This window comes from Melanotaenia boesemani, chromosome 16, assembly GCF_017639745.1.
Source record: "Melanotaenia boesemani isolate fMelBoe1 chromosome 16, fMelBoe1.pri, whole genome shotgun sequence".
NCBI classification, from domain to species: Eukaryota; Metazoa; Chordata; class Actinopteri; order Atheriniformes; family Melanotaeniidae; genus Melanotaenia; species Melanotaenia boesemani.
The window spans coordinates 17,142,927-17,159,629 of NC_055697.1; the positions used below are offsets into that span (position 1 = coordinate 17,142,927).

A 16,703-nucleotide genomic window follows, 5' to 3' on the forward strand; every position below is an offset into this window, starting at 1 on the left:
GTATATCTCTACATGACTCCTTTGATATTTGATACATATTTGAAGGTTTATAATTTAACGAGAAAAGGGGCTAAAGACTTGGGACCAGCTGTCACTGAGAGCTCTTTACCTGAGTTGTCATGTAATAACTGTGTTGTACCCACCAACTGGCAAATTTTACCCATTTAATTTTACCCCCCCTTTTTCTCATAACCGTCGTCATGTGAATGCATACTTTCCACAGTTAGCTGTCACTGTCAAAATTTTCTGATTAAAACCATAGACAGACGTAATTATAAAGGACGTAATGAGAATACATTGGTTTTACCAGTTTTTTCAAATAAAACATGAGCAAATGGGATATGCACCAGCAAACAGCCAAACTATAACTGCATCATGTTCTAAACAGAATTACCAGGTTTATAGAAAAAGCAAAGGAAGAGAATATTTTCTGACAACATGCATCTTTAAACTTTCTCAGGCTGTTTCAGTGCTCTGTACAGTTGCATTTTGAGAGTCAATCAACAACACATTCAGAAGCAGTTAAAAATGAGTACTGAATACTGACTATTTTTAATACAGTAAATACTTATAACATCAGCTGCAGTTTGTACCATAAAACTTGGACATAACCACTCTTTTAAAATGTTATTATACATGCCTATTTTTGTTCATCTGGTTTATAAATAATTTATATTTATCTAATACAAAATTATATCAGTGTGCACCAGTTTGAATGTGGCCCCTTAGCCCTTCTTTCTGAAGAAAGAGTTTTTGAATGATTTGAGTAAAATGTCATACAAATCATGGAACAACTGTTTCTTAAGAAAAGACTCCAAGAAATCCACAGTTTCAATTAAGAGTTTCAGCAAAGCAGAAAATTACCTTACAGTGCTGAACGCATGTCAAGTCAAAGGCATGTACAGAAACAGAACAAGGCACCACTTTTTTTTAACGTATCAGCATTATGCGAGTGAATAAGAAAGAGGGAGAAAATGGGGGTAGGTCATAGAGAAAGAAAAGTCCTTGTTGTCTAAGTGCTATATCCTTCCCCCCCCCCCGAAAAAAAAGCCCTAAAGTGCAGAACAGCTCAGTCAGTAATTTGTAAAACGGTTACACATATTATTTGAAATTAGGAAAAAGAACTACAAAGGTAAAGTGCTGACTTCCAGCTTTAATAGATGAGTGCTGACATTGCTTAATGGTGAACAGTAATGTAGTTTTATGCATTTTTCATTGTGTTATAGTTAATCTAATATAATAGGGCTGTTGTCTTATAGATGTAGCGAAACTCTGAAATATTTAGTCTAATTGCGAAACAATGAGTGACTTAATTTTTTTTTTATTTATTTATTCTTTACTTTTAAAGGAATGGTCAGTGAAATGTTTTTTCCAGTTCAACTTAAAGGGAGAGTAGGAGATGTTTTCCAGGAGCATTTTTTTTTTTTTTTTTTTTTTTTTACTATATTCCTTAAAATCCCCTTTACACCCTGACTGCAGCCAATTAATTAAATACTCAAACACAAAAAAATTAATCACCTATGGAATGGACAAGACAAAGAAGAAAACATTTTATTTTATTTATTTATTTATTTTTCTTGCACACTCCCACTCATCCTAGCACATGCATACACATATACACACACGGCCACACACACACACACACACTATCCCCCCGAACCTCACTCAGCCCACCTTCAAATCCCTACATCCCTCCTGCCCCCGGGCCATACTCTGGGTCCCAGGGCAGCAACCAGACACCAGGGCATGCATCAACCCACACTGTGGCAGCACATCCGAGCAGGCCCAGACCCCCGGTACATACGGACCCCACCACCTCGAAGGGAGGGGGGGCATCCCCAGGCACCAGAGCCTAGAACCCCCACCCAGCCCGCCCATCCAATCATTTTAACTTGCCCGTTCTAAAATTTTGGTTGGTGATATATCTATCAAACTCAACTCAAACTGCCTGAAAAGAAATACTACTTCCAACAATAAAAGCTGAAGAACAAGAGTAGAGTGTTAGCCAGTCAATGCTGCCTGTAATGTTCTGAGGTACATTTATCGCATTGCACCTGAACGCAGCCTAAGTAAGTACTGTGTTGTGATTGGTAGTTGATATCCCGTACTCGGAGAATGTATCACTAGAGTTGTATTGAAGCTAAGGCCTTCTGTACTGTAACATGACTGCCTACGTTCTACATAAAAGTTATATCAAACGTAGCACGTCCTGATCAGTTATTCCTGCACGTCTGCAAAACAAACAACACGACACTGCCTAGTGCTTGTGAGCCCTCGGGAACAAGCATTGTGAGTTTCTCTGCTTTTGAGGCGTGGCTTCAAGGGGTTTGGACTTTTGAATTGTATATTTTCAAAATGTAGCTTGCTCAAAACATTTTTCTAGGATCTCCTACCCTATCTTCAAGTAATATTCACTGTTTTGAGTTTTGAAATAGATTTAACAAAAATTGTATGCTATTCCTACTGTGTTTTATCTGAGGTAAACCTTTTACAATTACTGCTGGTGGCTTTTTCAGATTAGACAACCAATCTAATCTGCAAATGAAGATGCAGGATATAGCATCTTTTGGGTCACCAATCATATCAGTACGGTAGATCTCATTGCACAGAAGCAATCACTAACTTCTGTTTTGGCTCATGTTGACAGCTTTGCTGCATTTGAACAGTACATTCAATCCGGTTAGGGATTTAAATGAGAAAGGCACACTTCATTGCCATTTTCTTGTTTCTCTAATTGAGAAAAAAACAACACTACTGTGTGTTAAGACAGTAAGTGGTTGAGCAAGCACCCCAGAGGTTAAAGCTTGCCTGTGGCACTTTGCTGCTTGTCGGCTGCCTCTGTCACCGGCAGTCGGTCGCGGTCGTGGGCAGCCGACATGCAGCAAATTGCTAAAAGGGCAGTTCACACATAGTGGTGGAAAGTGCTAACAGGTTTAAGTTTTCTGGCTGGTGCTTGTAGCAATTTTGTGACTTTGGCGCCTAAAGGGTTAATAAAAAAAACTTTTGAATGAATTGACCTAACTGTCAATAATGGTAATGTCAGTGTAGCAATAAAACATTTAATAACTAAAAATTGGGGCACCAGGCATAGAAGGAAAAATTACATTGCTTATCATTAATATATCGGTCTCACGTGCTACTCACATGTAAACACAATGATCAGTTCATCAAAAAAAAGGATGAAATTAAAATGAACAGCAAAAATAAGTGATTATAAAGCAAAGCTGTCCAGACTTTCTAATAGGTTTGTTAATTCCGTAGGGGATTAGAGGGAGTTTGGGTTGAGTTGATCGCTCGTTAATAGCTCCATTAGCAGATTTATGAGCAAGGCCAAGCCCAAGCCCCTCCCCCCAATCTTCAAACCAATAATTTAGTGGCAAAGTGTTCTCTTTCAGAAAGAGACAATGGTCATTGTTTAAAATATAACTGTGACATTTGTTAATCAATAAAATTCTAAAGGTGGCTTTTCAAGTGTGTCTATTTTCTTGCTGGATTGTATCCCATCAGAATTCAATACACGAGTTAAAAATGTTTAGCTCCTTTCGTTTGTACACAATTGTTTTGCACCAAGAAGGATCTTGGTTTAAACCTCAGCTGGGACCTTTCTGTGTGGAGTTTCCCATACATGATTCCCATGTACATGTGGGCTCTCTTTCAGTTCACAGCTTCCTCCCATCATCCCAAAACATGCATGTCTGGTTAACTGGTGATTCTAAACTCATCTTAAGTTTGAGGTTGAGCATGAGTTGCTTTTTGTCTCATTTTTCTCTGTACTGGTCCTGTGATGGACTGGCAGCCCATTCAGGTTGTACCCCATCTTTCACTTGAAAAGTGGAGCAAGCAAGTGAGAGAGGAGACAGAATTTTCTCATTTTTGTTCCTCATACACAGGCTATGAGGACACATATGGCTGTTAACCTTTAGAAAGTTTATTTTGCATAATATGGGACCTTTAACCATACAAGAAGATGCTGTTATTTTGTATAGAAAAACATCACAAAATAAGTAGTTAAGTAGTTATTTCAACAGTCTGGAAGGATAACACGGGTCGAGTCTTAATTCATTCTTGATTCCACTTTCATACATCTCCTCAGGTCCAATCTGACTCATTCATTTAGTCCTTTTCAGAGGTGGTAAAAGTACTCACATTCAGTACTTAAGTAGAAGTACAGATACTTGGTTAAGAAACTACTCTGGTAAAAGTAGAAGTACTGATTCTGCCTCTTCACTTAAGTAAAAGTACAAAAGTACATCCTCTGAAATCTACTTTTGAAGTAAAAGTAAAAAGTAAAAAATGAATTTTACTGTGAGGGATTACTGCTGCAACTTATTTTATTGATAACCAGCAAAGTACTGATACAATACAGTCTCACACAAACCAGGAGGTATGAGAATAACAGATCTAGAGTTGACTTTTAATTCTTTAAAAAAAAAAATAAAAATAAATACTGTGAATAAGCTATGAATTTTGAAATGAAACAATAGCTCTCACATTATTCCCGATAGATTCTAGTTCTGGATATATGTAATTATCAACTCAAACATACCCAAATGAACAACTTTGTGTATGTATTTAAAGTAGAAACATTAGAACAGAAAAAAGAGCAGAAAAGTGGATTTTGGAGAATATAGGACCTTAAATTAGTGAATTTGTGTGTGTGGTCCGTGTGTGTTTGATCCTTCCTTTATCTTCTGGATAGATAGAGGATATATGGACCAATCAGAGTTCTCCTGTCCCTCTGAAATATGCGATTAACAGTTCCTGTTCCTTCCCTCGCTCTAAAACAAAAACACGTATAATACAGCCAACAGGTGACCTCAAACTCTCATTTTATGTTGTACTGTATATTATTATATTATACTGTACTAATAACTAAATTAATCTTTGCCAAAACACAAGGAAAAAGATATCAGGTAGTGCAGCTTTAACAATATGCAAATCAACTTGAACATGAAACATAAAACATAAAACCTCAGCTACCAGAATTTCTTGTTTAGCCTTAGAAGCAGCTGGTTCTCAAAGTTCTTGGAGTTCAGGCAAGCCCTTTTGGGGGTAAAGATGAGGCCAGCGGTGCTAAAAAGCCTCTCACAGGCAGCTGAGGCTGGAAGTGGTGTGTTTAGCTTAAGGGATAAGTTACAAACAGCTGGGAAAGATTTCAGGATGTCCATGGTATCATCTGGGCAGGCCAGGTAGGACTCGAGCTGCTTAGTGTTCTCTTGAGCGTTTCCCTGCTTGATGGGAGAAAAGAAGTCTTCTTCTGAGGAGGAGTTGGAGGTGTCACTTGGATGTTGGATCGGTTGCTCCTTAAGATGCCTTTTGATGAACTCTAGGCCTATGAAAGAGAGAAACAACAAAAGGTGCCCAATAAACATGTTTGTTCCATATTAAAAAAAATATTAAAAAGGATCATAGTACACTGTTTGAGAGTACTTATTCATACACAAGTAATACAATTTCTTATAAATGTTTGCCATTTTTGCATTAAAGCTACACTACCTGATTTTGTGACTGTAAAAGTGATGTGTGTAAAAAATGTTAACACTCCCCTTTCCTAATCCCTCTCCTTTGCGCCCCCCGATCACAGTCTCAAACAAACCAGGAAATATGTACACAAGCCAGGAGCAATGAGAACATGGCAAAGATCAGGGATTGGCTTTTATTTATTTATTTAAGCTATGAATTTTGAAATAAAACAGTAGCTCTTGTGTGTGTGATTGTTTTCCCTCGCTCTAAAACATAACCCTTATAACACAGCCCACAGGTGACCTCAAAGTCTCATTTTTTCCCAAATGACTACTGTTATGCTGTACTGATAACTAAATGATTATCTTTGCCAAAATACAAGGAAAAATACATCAGGTAGTTTAGCTTTAAGGAAATATTTTATACATACCAGTTCTAAGAATGTTGTCATTACTTGTCCAGCAAGTCTTGAATTTGGGGACAAGAATGGCCGCAGCAATGAGCTCTGAATCTTCAAGCATCTCTCTGAATCGTCTTTCAAGTCCAGTCTGAAGAGCATCTATTAGAGGCACACAGAATTTGGAGGAAAGTCGAAGATTCTCTAGCTTAGTCTTGAGAAGTGTTATTGTGGGTACGAGCCATCCCATTTGAACACTGGTCTCTCCCTGAAGAACATCAATCGCTTTTGCGAATGGGCTCATTGTCTTTACATATTCGGTGAGAAAAGCAATCTCAGCAGGAGTGAACCTGTCAAAAAAGAAGTATAAAACAAAACATAAGTCACTACAGAAAGATAAATGTGTATTTTTAATTACATATTTCAGAATTATTAAAAATAATAAAGCAATCATAAAATATAAATTAAAATATAAATATAATATCTACTAACATGGGAATTTTAAGTGCGCTGCACACAGCTGTGATTGCTCCTTCGCCTTGCTCTCTGATGATCCTCACGATTCTCTGGACTGCCAGGAAGAGAGAGTTCCATCTTGTTTCAACCGGTCTCACAAGTTGTAGTTTGCATTTTTCTTCGATTATCTCCGCTGCTGCCGTGGACCTTCCACTTTTATTCCACAAACTTGAGCACTTCGCAAAAGCAGAACGAGAAAGTCGTTTGTAGGTTGTGTTGGCATTTGCAGTGGAAATATCAACTGTTGAAACTAAGTTCAAAAGATGGCAGGCACATCGTTGGTGTTTTGGCAGTTGATATTCTAAACCATCATCTTGATCCAACAATGTTCCAGCCTCCACAAACTGAAATTCATCATGGTTTTCTTCATCTTCCTCTCCTTCACTGTTTCCTTGTTCTGTTCCTGTCTGTTCCTGTCTAAGATCGTTGTTATTTTCATCTACCTCACCATAGAGCCTAAAAGCTTTTATGAAGTTTGAGCCATTGTCCGTAGTTGTGCGCACTATTTTGTCACGTATGTTGTACTCTGTATGGATGTCAGTTAGTGCTTGAGCGAGTGCCGAGAATGTATGTGATCCCCTAATTTGCTTGCATGCTAACGCAGCAGAGGATCTGACCATGGTTTCCGACTCAATCCAATGTGCTGTTACTCCGATAAAACTTCGCCTATGAGCCGTCCAGCAATCGGTAGTAGTAGCGATGAATTCAATGTCACTCATAGCAGCCTTTAAATTGTTTTTCATTTCATCTGTTGCTTTATCTATGTGATTTTTTATGGTCCCTCGAGACATCACAGTTAGATCTGGCTGCAGATGATTTAGAAGAGCTCGAAAGCCTGGCTGCTCCACAATGCTAAAGGGGTGGAGACCCTGAATAACAAAGTTTATAATGTACTGATCAACACTTTTTTGCGATACCCTTCTCATTTCCCATAGTTTCAGTTGCTTGGATGACCCTTCCTCTGAGGAGACAGACTTCCTCTTTAGAGTTGTTGAAGTCAGGCTTTTGTATCGCTCCACATGATTTGAATGCTTTCTCTGAAAGAGGAAAAAGACAAACACACACAAAAATTTTAAAAAGAGGTTCAGATGTACAAAAAATATATTTGTTATTTATAAATATACCCCTAAAAAATATTTAAATGACAGGCCTAAATTCAAGGCACAATTTTTGCAAAGGGGCATTTTTTAAAATATATTTTTGGTTTTAATATTCAACTGCTTGTATGATTTTAACTGAACAAAAAGTACTATGAATTTACATAAGACGACACTTGCAGCATGTACAAGTTCATACACATGACATGTCAGATACAAAACAGATACATGATAAAATGTATTATTTTAGAGTTTATAACGTTTAGCTAAACCATTCGGCATGCCAAGCTAAAATCTTTTTTTCCCTTTTGCACGCCATTAGCTTTCGGTGTTTTTGTCAAGCATGTGCTAGCTGGTTAGCTTCATGCTTTTAGGTGGGCCCCAGCTTGATTTATTAAGTTAACTCACTGGTGGAAACGACACTGCATTGTAAAATAAGCTAAAATAGAAAGTACAAAAAAACACTTACCTCTATGTGTTTTTTCAGATTCGACGGTGAGTTTTTGAAAGCCAGAATCTCATGGCTTTTAGGTTTACAAAGGACGCAACGCATACGCCATGAGTCATTCTTGGAGCCGACCACCTCGAAAAGTTCTTGTAAATAAGGCCAAGGGTGGCGAATGTCCTGGCTGTCAGGCTCGCTTTCTCGCTCGCTTTCCTCCTCCATGTTAAAACCTCCAGTTTAGACAAGGCTCGCTCGTTGGTTGCTCGTAGCTCGCTAGGCGATGTGATGTTGATATTTCTCCTTCTTCGCGGGTTGACTTTCCCTCTCCTTTATTACGTCCTTTACGTCATGCCGTCATCCGCGGTAGTGGGAAAAAAGTAACGAGCCCGTTTTGAAAATGTAAGGAGTAGAAAGTACAGATAATTGTGTTTAAAAGTAAGGAGTAAAAGTAAAAAGTCGCCAGAAAAATTAATACTCAAGTAAAGTACAGATACTTGAAAAATCTACTTAAGTACAGTAACGAAGTACAAATACTTCGTTACTTCCCACCTCTGGTCCTTTTCCACAATGGAAGCTCTTGAAATATTTTGAAGTCATAAATAGGTGTTGATGATGTGATAGCCAAAACTGTTGACATGTTGTTGTCTTGTTTGTTTATACTGATGAACAAGCTCTTTGCTCTATTGGTGGATTAATAAAAAATCTGCTTCTCATGGTGATTGACATTAATTTAATGTGGATCTAACTTTTGATAGTTTTATTTCCCAGTCCTTGCTGCTTGTTAACAGAATGCTGTTATGTCCACAATAAAGTATATTTTACTGTGACTCACTGATGCCTTTTACTGTACAGTTCATGTGTTTAAGCCCTTCAAAGTTGCATGAAATGAATAATTTAAAAAATCAAATGGATGAGCCATGAGGCTCTAACAGTGCAAACCCCCTCTCCCCTGTAAAGTAGAATATCTATGAGTCTTAGCCTTAATCCATCAGTGTTGTATAAGTGAACCATATGAGACAGGGTATAATACAGTGCCATTAGAACAAAAAAACTCACTTAGCCTTCATTAGGGGTGAAAAAAGTTGGATGTGACTACATAGCGAGTAGACTCATCTTTTGTGCTGGTAAACGTTAAAAGGCATAGGTTTTAACTAGCATGTAGAGAAATATACAAGCCTATAAATCAAGATACAAACCAGAGGACGGCTTTCATCACAATGACTTTGGGATGAACGACACAGCAAAAGTTTTAACAGACTACTAATGTATCTCAAATCAGAGGGTGGATAATGGCATTTGTCCTAAAATCTACAGCTGTTTTGAAGTCTGGACGAAGGCAGCTCACAGTTTGCTTATATGAGTCACAAGTGTCACTTCTTCACAATAAATCCATAGCAGTGAGTTGTTCTGCTCCAAATATTTTCCCAAATAAAAATGACATTAATGAGCTAGCCTGTCATGAAATATCTGCAAAATACTTTAAAACTTTCAAAACAATGATAATTGAAGTGAAACCTGCAGGGATGCAAACATGTTTCTTGTGCAATGGCATTTACAGCGTTCTCATCAGAAAAATGAGCACACACATTCACTCCATGACAGGTGCCATCTTTCTGAGTAAAAAAAAATCCTCTAGATTTAGAGACGACTAAATCTGAACATGCCAGCTTACAGGCTTTATGGTTACCTCACCACACAAAGATGGAACAGAGTCATTCTGACCTTGAACAACAGCTGCAGCATCATCAGAGTTTAACTGAATTACATGTGTGACTGACTTTAAATTTTCTTTTCAGACAGTATTATCCCAATTTTTAACCGTATTTGTGACAAAAAAAAATGTGAAACAGCTCATTAAGAACAGCATTTACATGATTGTGCTCCCTACTCTGCACATAAGCAACTAACTACAAACATCTTTTGCCAATCAGCCAATTCATTTAAGCAAACTGTGTGCCAACAGGCAGTAAACAGATGCATTCATCTGAAAGCGAAACAAGGGGCTCGTTGCCTTGATTTCACAAATGCAGCCCCATCTGAAGATTTGCAATGAACAACTCTGTCACAAACATAGCCTCCAATCAACTTCTCTGTCTCCGCTTACTTAAAATTCTCATCACATAGTTGCAGAAAATTGCACCATAACTGCATATGTGACAGGGGACTGAATGGCGCAAAACAGACATGGAAGCAGGTGGAAGGAACGGGTGCAGCAGAGCAAATGTTAGTGACTGGACTAGTTAGCCTGTGGGTACAAATAGCAGCAGAGAGCAAGCGTGAGATGAGAAAGGAAAGCGTGTTTTCACATTTCAGTCTCAGCCACTCACAGGTTTTCTATTAGATGACAGATGACACGCTTCACACCCTGCACACTGCAGATATCACTCAGCACTCACCACACCTCCCCCTCTTCCCCCTCCTCTCACTCACCTCTCCATCTGGCTACTGGCTCATCCTAATTTTGCCGCCTATACCCCCCTCTCCATCCACACACACACACATACATCCATGCATTGTCTATTTCTCTGTCAGCATGCCTTCCTTTCCAGCAATGAAGTTCTAGCCAGGTATGTTAATGAAGTTAATCGGATTGTCGCCCGAGGGAAAGCAGCACAACTTTACAAAGTTTTCTCTTAATTTCACCTTAAGTCAATCACAAGTTTCCCACACAAGTTTCTATACGTGTATTTTGTGTTAGTGTGTGTGTGTGTGTGTGTGTGTGTGTGTGTGTGTGTGTGTGCAGAGTCACACCCAGGCTGGATTTGTGAATGTTTGTATTGCTGCATTTGGACACTTTTTTTTTTCTTCTGAAACACATTACCAGCAATTTGGCAGAAATGAGCTATAATCATATTAGCCGCTGTTCTTCCTCATCAGCTGCGAGCAGAAATGTGGGACAGAATCAGCAGCAGGTTTCCTTCCTGGTTATCTCAGAGCAGTGAGACAAACTCCCAAAAAGGATAGTAGCTAAAGTGTTGACAAAGACTGTTCTTAATGGCTGTGTATGTGCAGACAGGGATGCTGTGTTTGATACTAGGAGTTAATTTCACAGACCAGCTACTCAAGACAGCTGAAATTTCAAACGATTTGACCCTCAGGTGTCAGCTCCACCATCCTGGCATACTTTGCTAGGGGGGGACCCCCTGAGGATCATATAGCACAGAAAAAAAACAAGCAACTGAAACATCCATACTGCATACCATTGTCTCACTGAGGTCTTTCATCCTTTGGCCTTGATGGTCACACTGTGTGTGTGTGTGTGTGTGTGTGTGTGCGTGTGCGTGTGCGTGTGTGTGTGTGTGTGTGTGTTTGTGGATATGAGCGAGCAGTTCCCTATGTGCCACAGATTTTAAACACGCCAGTAGTTCTCTCCATGTCTGTTCTCCCCTGACAATGACCTTGCTGTTCTCCTCGCTGTCTCCTCCTCCTAAGTCTGAATGCCAGAGCTGTCAATCAATCTAACCTCCTCATGTCCTCCCGGTGCCACTGTAGGGACTCTTCTAATGAGGTGCACATAGGCATTATGGGAGAAAAGGCTGCCTGTGAGACTGTCTCATATGAAAACAGTAGTTACCACGTCTGTGGGGTAAGAACAAAAGTAAGTTTAACTCAGCTGTTTGGTAAATAGGCAACACACTTTTTTATTTTCCTGAAAGAGATCAATAAGGTGAAAAGTGGATATTTAGGATGTAAAATATTAAACATTCAACCATTAATTAGCTATGTGAATCTGACTGGTTGAAAATAGTAGCCATGACCAACAAAAGTATCTTTTACTCTTTTCTGCATATAAATTAATACAAGAAGGTTCTGTATGACAAACATGTATAATGCAGGGTTAATGTTACACTCGTACTGTAGCTAATGCCTTACAGCTCAGTCTTTCCAACCTATTTCATATTGTAAAAAATAATAGTGTATTCTTAAATATATTGATTAGATTTTTAAGGCATTCTGAAAACAGTTTTTGTAACATATTCCTATATAAGGTTATTATAAGGGCTGATATCAATTATGTCATCATATAAATTGAAGCAAATGCTAAATTACCTCAAGATTTTTATTGTTCCTGCATTATGTTCTGTAACATGCAGCAGAAAATATAACAGCTCTTATGCTGGTACAACATAATATCTGAGTCAAGTTCTAGAAAGAAATCTTCTTTTTCACAACTGAATGTCTAAACTGAATCAGCTCTGTCTAAAATTTGAAAATAGTACTCTTTTTCTTTTCCTCTCTTCCTCTGATGATCCCTTTTTGCATTTCTTTTCTGAATAAGTCATGATACACATTTAAAATGGCTGATGTGCTTATATCCACTTCAAGGATGTTAAGGCTCATTTATGCTCGACGCAGAAAACGGATTCGTAGAAGTACAGTTTAGTCTGTCTTTTGCGTCGGTTACACACATAATTTGTTCTGTTTTCAGGAAGCTTAGCTATCCGTAACTTGATGCAGAAAACGGAGCAGTACCACCGGAATCCGCAAGAGCAGTGCTGAGCAGAATAGCTGACATGTGACCAGCAACAGAAACAAACGAGAGAAGAAGAATAGAATCAGGAAGGGAACAAAAAGCAGTAGAAGAATGAAAACGAGCACAACAACTGTAGAAGTTGCGCAAGCTTTGGAAGAAAGACTATATGTGAGTGTTTAGGGCATGTTGGACGGTTGGAAACAACTTTATAGCGTTGCATTACTGCTGCCAAACGGTGTCTGAAACTGATGTCGGCTCACAGCAGTGAACTGTGAGATAAGCACTGCCTACTAGTGGAGGAATTGACTTAACAACTACAGCAATGCAAAAGATGCATAGAAGTATGAGGACGGCAATGTATGAAAACATTTGAAATGGACGAAGCTACTTACGTACGTAAGGGAGCATAAATGGGCCTTAACATGGTGGATAAAGCAAAACTCAGTTGCAACATCATGCGGTGTCCCCGAAGAAAAAGTTGTACATGACAGTTTCTCAGTCTTAGGATACTGCTGGACAGCAAGGACCCCAGAAATGCACATAATAGATGTCACTACCCCATCAAATAAGTCTGGAACACAGAGTTTTAAGGTTGGAAAGTTGCGTAAGGCGTCTTTTAAACAGGATTACAAGTTCAATTTAACATTTTAGGAGTTTTGCAACTCTAGTGTGTCTAGAGAAAACAAGACCTATATCTGTACCCTGCATAGCTGGCAATGTTATGGACATATTTCAAACATTATCAGAAGAGTAATGACGTGTTTTTCTCAACCACTGCACACTACAGGCACATTTTTTCCTACATCAGTCTATTTGAACTTCATTTAATTTGTCCCTTCTAAAGCTGCCAAGAGATGCTTGAGAGGATTTGGCATTACAGTGGGTTTGTTGGTCTGCAGCAACAAACATTTTGACAGAGGTGCCAGCTGTGTGCATTCCAGGCACATTGAAGAAGAAGATTTCTGAGAATTACTGGTCGCTGTGGTATTCTTATACACACACACACACACACACACACACACTGAAACACAATTAAAGAGGATTTACTTCTGCATTGTCAAACCTGGTTTCTATTTTCTTTTCTGTCTTGATCCTCCGACACACAAAAACACATACAAACACATGGCTGTCATGCATGATCACACACACCCATCATAAACTGCATGTTAAGGTGGTCGATCAAACATTTAATTTTCCTCCAGTGCTGACAAAGGCCTCTCACCAGTGAACAGAAACGAGCCGTTTTTATCGACTGGCTTCCAGAGGGCCTCAGCAGCAATAATAGCAGCAATAAGTGACTAGCCCAGTCAATAGACTTTCTATTAGTAAACTGCTCCCTCAGCTCCACAGAAAGCACACAGAGAGCTCAGGAGAGGGAGAGAAAAGAGGAAGAGAGAAGGGAGGAGAGACTTGGGAGCTCTTCGAAGGTTAGGAAGGAGTAGCAAATCTCTGCGGGAAATGAGATGAGCACGAGAGAGGACCAGGGATAGATCAATAAGAGGAATAAATAGGCACTGACACCAGGCTCAGATATCAGAGACATGATGCAAGCTACTGCTAAGTAGATGGACAAATTCCTGTTCATTCCATATGCATGTAAAACACACAGATTACAACACTACTGACTCTTGTCAACCCATAGTCATTTTTGTAAGACTAATATATAAAATATTAAGGGTGGGACTCCTTTAAAAAAAAAAATCTAATTAATATAATGCTTTCTAATTAATTAACCTCGATTAATTGCATTTTAATTAGATAACAATATTTGCCCCCAAAAGGAAAATGTTTCTGAAACCGTATGTATCAAACATGTCATGTTGGGCTCTATTGGGTTAAATGGATTTTAGTGAACAACTTAATCAAATAACAGACAGACATTAATACTGTAAACTCAAGCTCTAGTATTGTCTGGAAAAAAATGCATTTAATTGCATTTCAATTCAAAACAGTAGAAAAAGAAATAAAAAATATATATCTCTGGCCAAAACTGAACAGACCCAAAGTTAAAGTGCCATTGTAATTACTTTAAATGTTCTCTAAATAAGAGTGTCAAGAATGGTACAGTACTTTTAACTTTTAAAATGTCCACACTCTTCATTATAGGCATTAAAATATGAAGGTCGGTCGGTCGGTAGGTCGAGAGAGCACAGTATGTGAATGTGATGGTTAGGCTTTAATGACTTCAGTGACCTTGGTCCTGCCCAAGGCAAACTTAGACAGATCTAAATGAGCTGTGAGGTACACATGCTGCTTCACTCTAACAGAGAGAGTTATACCCAAGCCAAACACCTTTATTCCTCTCTGTGCATCTCACATAATACCACCTATCATTTAATTAATAATGCTACACTGCTTAAAGAGAGAAAGATTATTCTAACAGCTCAGGAGAAAGCAAGTGTATCAGAAAAACAGCGATGAGTTCTCCAGACCTTGACTGAAGCTCCTTGGTGGTGTGTTTCAAAAAAGGAAAACACTAAAACCGGAGAGATTCAGTGCATATGGAGATACAGCTAATAAAGATTTGTGAGGAAATCAAGCTATATCTTTATACTTAAGACACTACAAAACTTACCGAGGTTCATTTTAGTGATTATGTTTTATTATACTCATTTATTGGGTTCAGTTGCCACGTTTTGGTTTGTTTCACAACTCTTCTCTGCTGCAGCTTTGAAGTGCTTAGGTCAAGCTTGAATATGATTTCTTAACAGATAATTGTGGATAGCTGAATCACAATATTGGGGTGAAAAAGGTACAAAAACAAGTAAATTTGTAATATCTTTTTTTAAAACATTGAACCAACAATGATCTGATTTTGATATATGGATATTCATATATTTTAAGCACAAATTAATGTTGCAAACCTAAAACAAAGGAATCTAGCAACAACTTACAACAAATCTGATGATGGATTGGCTAGGTTTACTTTATTATGCATGTTGCAGTGTCTCCTTTAAAGATGGGGCAATGCTATGCTCCTCAAGTCATGAATCATGGGTCTCTATCTCTGCACCAAAGATTTAATCCAGAGATTCAGCATAAAGCTGAGAAAATTATAGAAGCTGGGGCTCATTAGAATAAAATAAAGAAAACCGATGTGTTACAGTATTAAGTAACAGATAGAAATATCATCTGCATATTAAGTAGCATAGAGCTGTCACCAGAATTAAAAAGATGTTGAGACCTTCTCAGGTTGTAACATGAGAAGTTTATTGTAAGAACATGAAATAGAAAGTGATGTATGTAGATGGTGTTGAGACCTAGAAATATTGGAGAAAAATACATTTTATGGAAATTATTCCCATCAAGCAGAAGGATTTCAGTTCTTCTAGTCCAGAATTAGTTGCTCTACTCAGATTTAATGCTGTACACACAGGAATGTGGGACAGTTAAATATGACTAACACATCACCTGCCTGCATGCAGTGAGATGGTGTGTGCACGTGTCTGAGTGTGTGTTGCTTTTGGTTAACATGTACCATTGGTTACGCCTATGGCCTAACTGTCCTCTGAAAACTAAAATTGGAATTATACTGGTTATATGCACCACTGGGACCTGGAGAATTAAGTTGCTGACACAGCCCGAAAGAAATAGTCTTAAGTCTAAGGTGAGTGGAAGGTGCCACAGTGTCCTCCAAGCTTCACCAAACTGTGAAATTTAGCTAGTATTGGTATTATTAGAGAGTGTATTCTGTCTTGATTTATTTGCAGTAATGAGGCATTTTGATATAGATTGCAGATTTTAGTTCAACGTTTCCTTGTGCTTAACATACAGTAGAATAAGAAAATATAACTTTGCCACAGAACTGGAGGATTGAAAGTTGCTATGGAAAAATGAACACTGGTCAAAATGCTCCCTCAAACAGCAAATCTGAGTCAAACATTGTAGGATGCAGTGTCCACAGAGACTCAAATTAAATTACTCCACAGAGATAACAAAGGAAAATAACACGAGCCTAGCCAACAAAAGCAAGAGAAACAAATAAATGTCAGCATATGGAGAAGCGGTGTTAGGCTGAATCATTATAAAGTTGCTGTTTCTCTAAGCTCTCTTGATTTTAAAGTGTTAAGGACAGATGACCAAAGTCTGACCAACACTTTCAGTCAACAGCTATGAAACATCAAGAGAGCTGCTATACAAAGAAACAGCCTGTGCGCCTCTTCTTATGAAGTAATGGCTCTCTATGCACAAAGCTATGACAACACTCAGATGTGTCTCTAAAACCCATTTGACAAAAATCCAGTTTTTTTTTTTTTTCATTTTCATAAAACCTGCTTATCATATGACTTCACTATATTGCTGATTAGGGAA

General features: G+C 38.4%; 1 protein-coding gene across 2 annotated transcripts; it reads right to left on the bottom strand.

Annotated features, from left to right (window-relative positions):
- Positions 1–4,216: 4,216 nt before the first annotated feature.
- LOC121655155 lies at positions 4,217–8,459 on the bottom strand. 2 transcript variants are annotated; one of them, XM_042009607.1, is made up of 5 exons: positions 7,943–8,459; positions 7,294–7,413; positions 6,353–6,552; positions 5,894–6,210; positions 4,219–5,332 (listed from the first exon to the last, which is right to left on the bottom strand). In XM_042009607.1, exons 1-5 carry the CDS (start codon positions 8,138–8,140, stop codon positions 4,977–4,979), a joined length of 1,191 nt encoding a protein of 396 aa, XP_041865541.1. In that variant the 5' UTR covers positions 8,141–8,459; the 3' UTR covers positions 4,219–4,976. The 2 variants fall into 2 exon arrangements, with proteins under 2 accessions (XP_041865540.1, XP_041865541.1); XM_042009606.1 differs by having other exon boundaries at positions 4,217–5,332; positions 6,353–7,413.
- Positions 8,460–16,703: the final 8,244 nt, after the last annotated feature.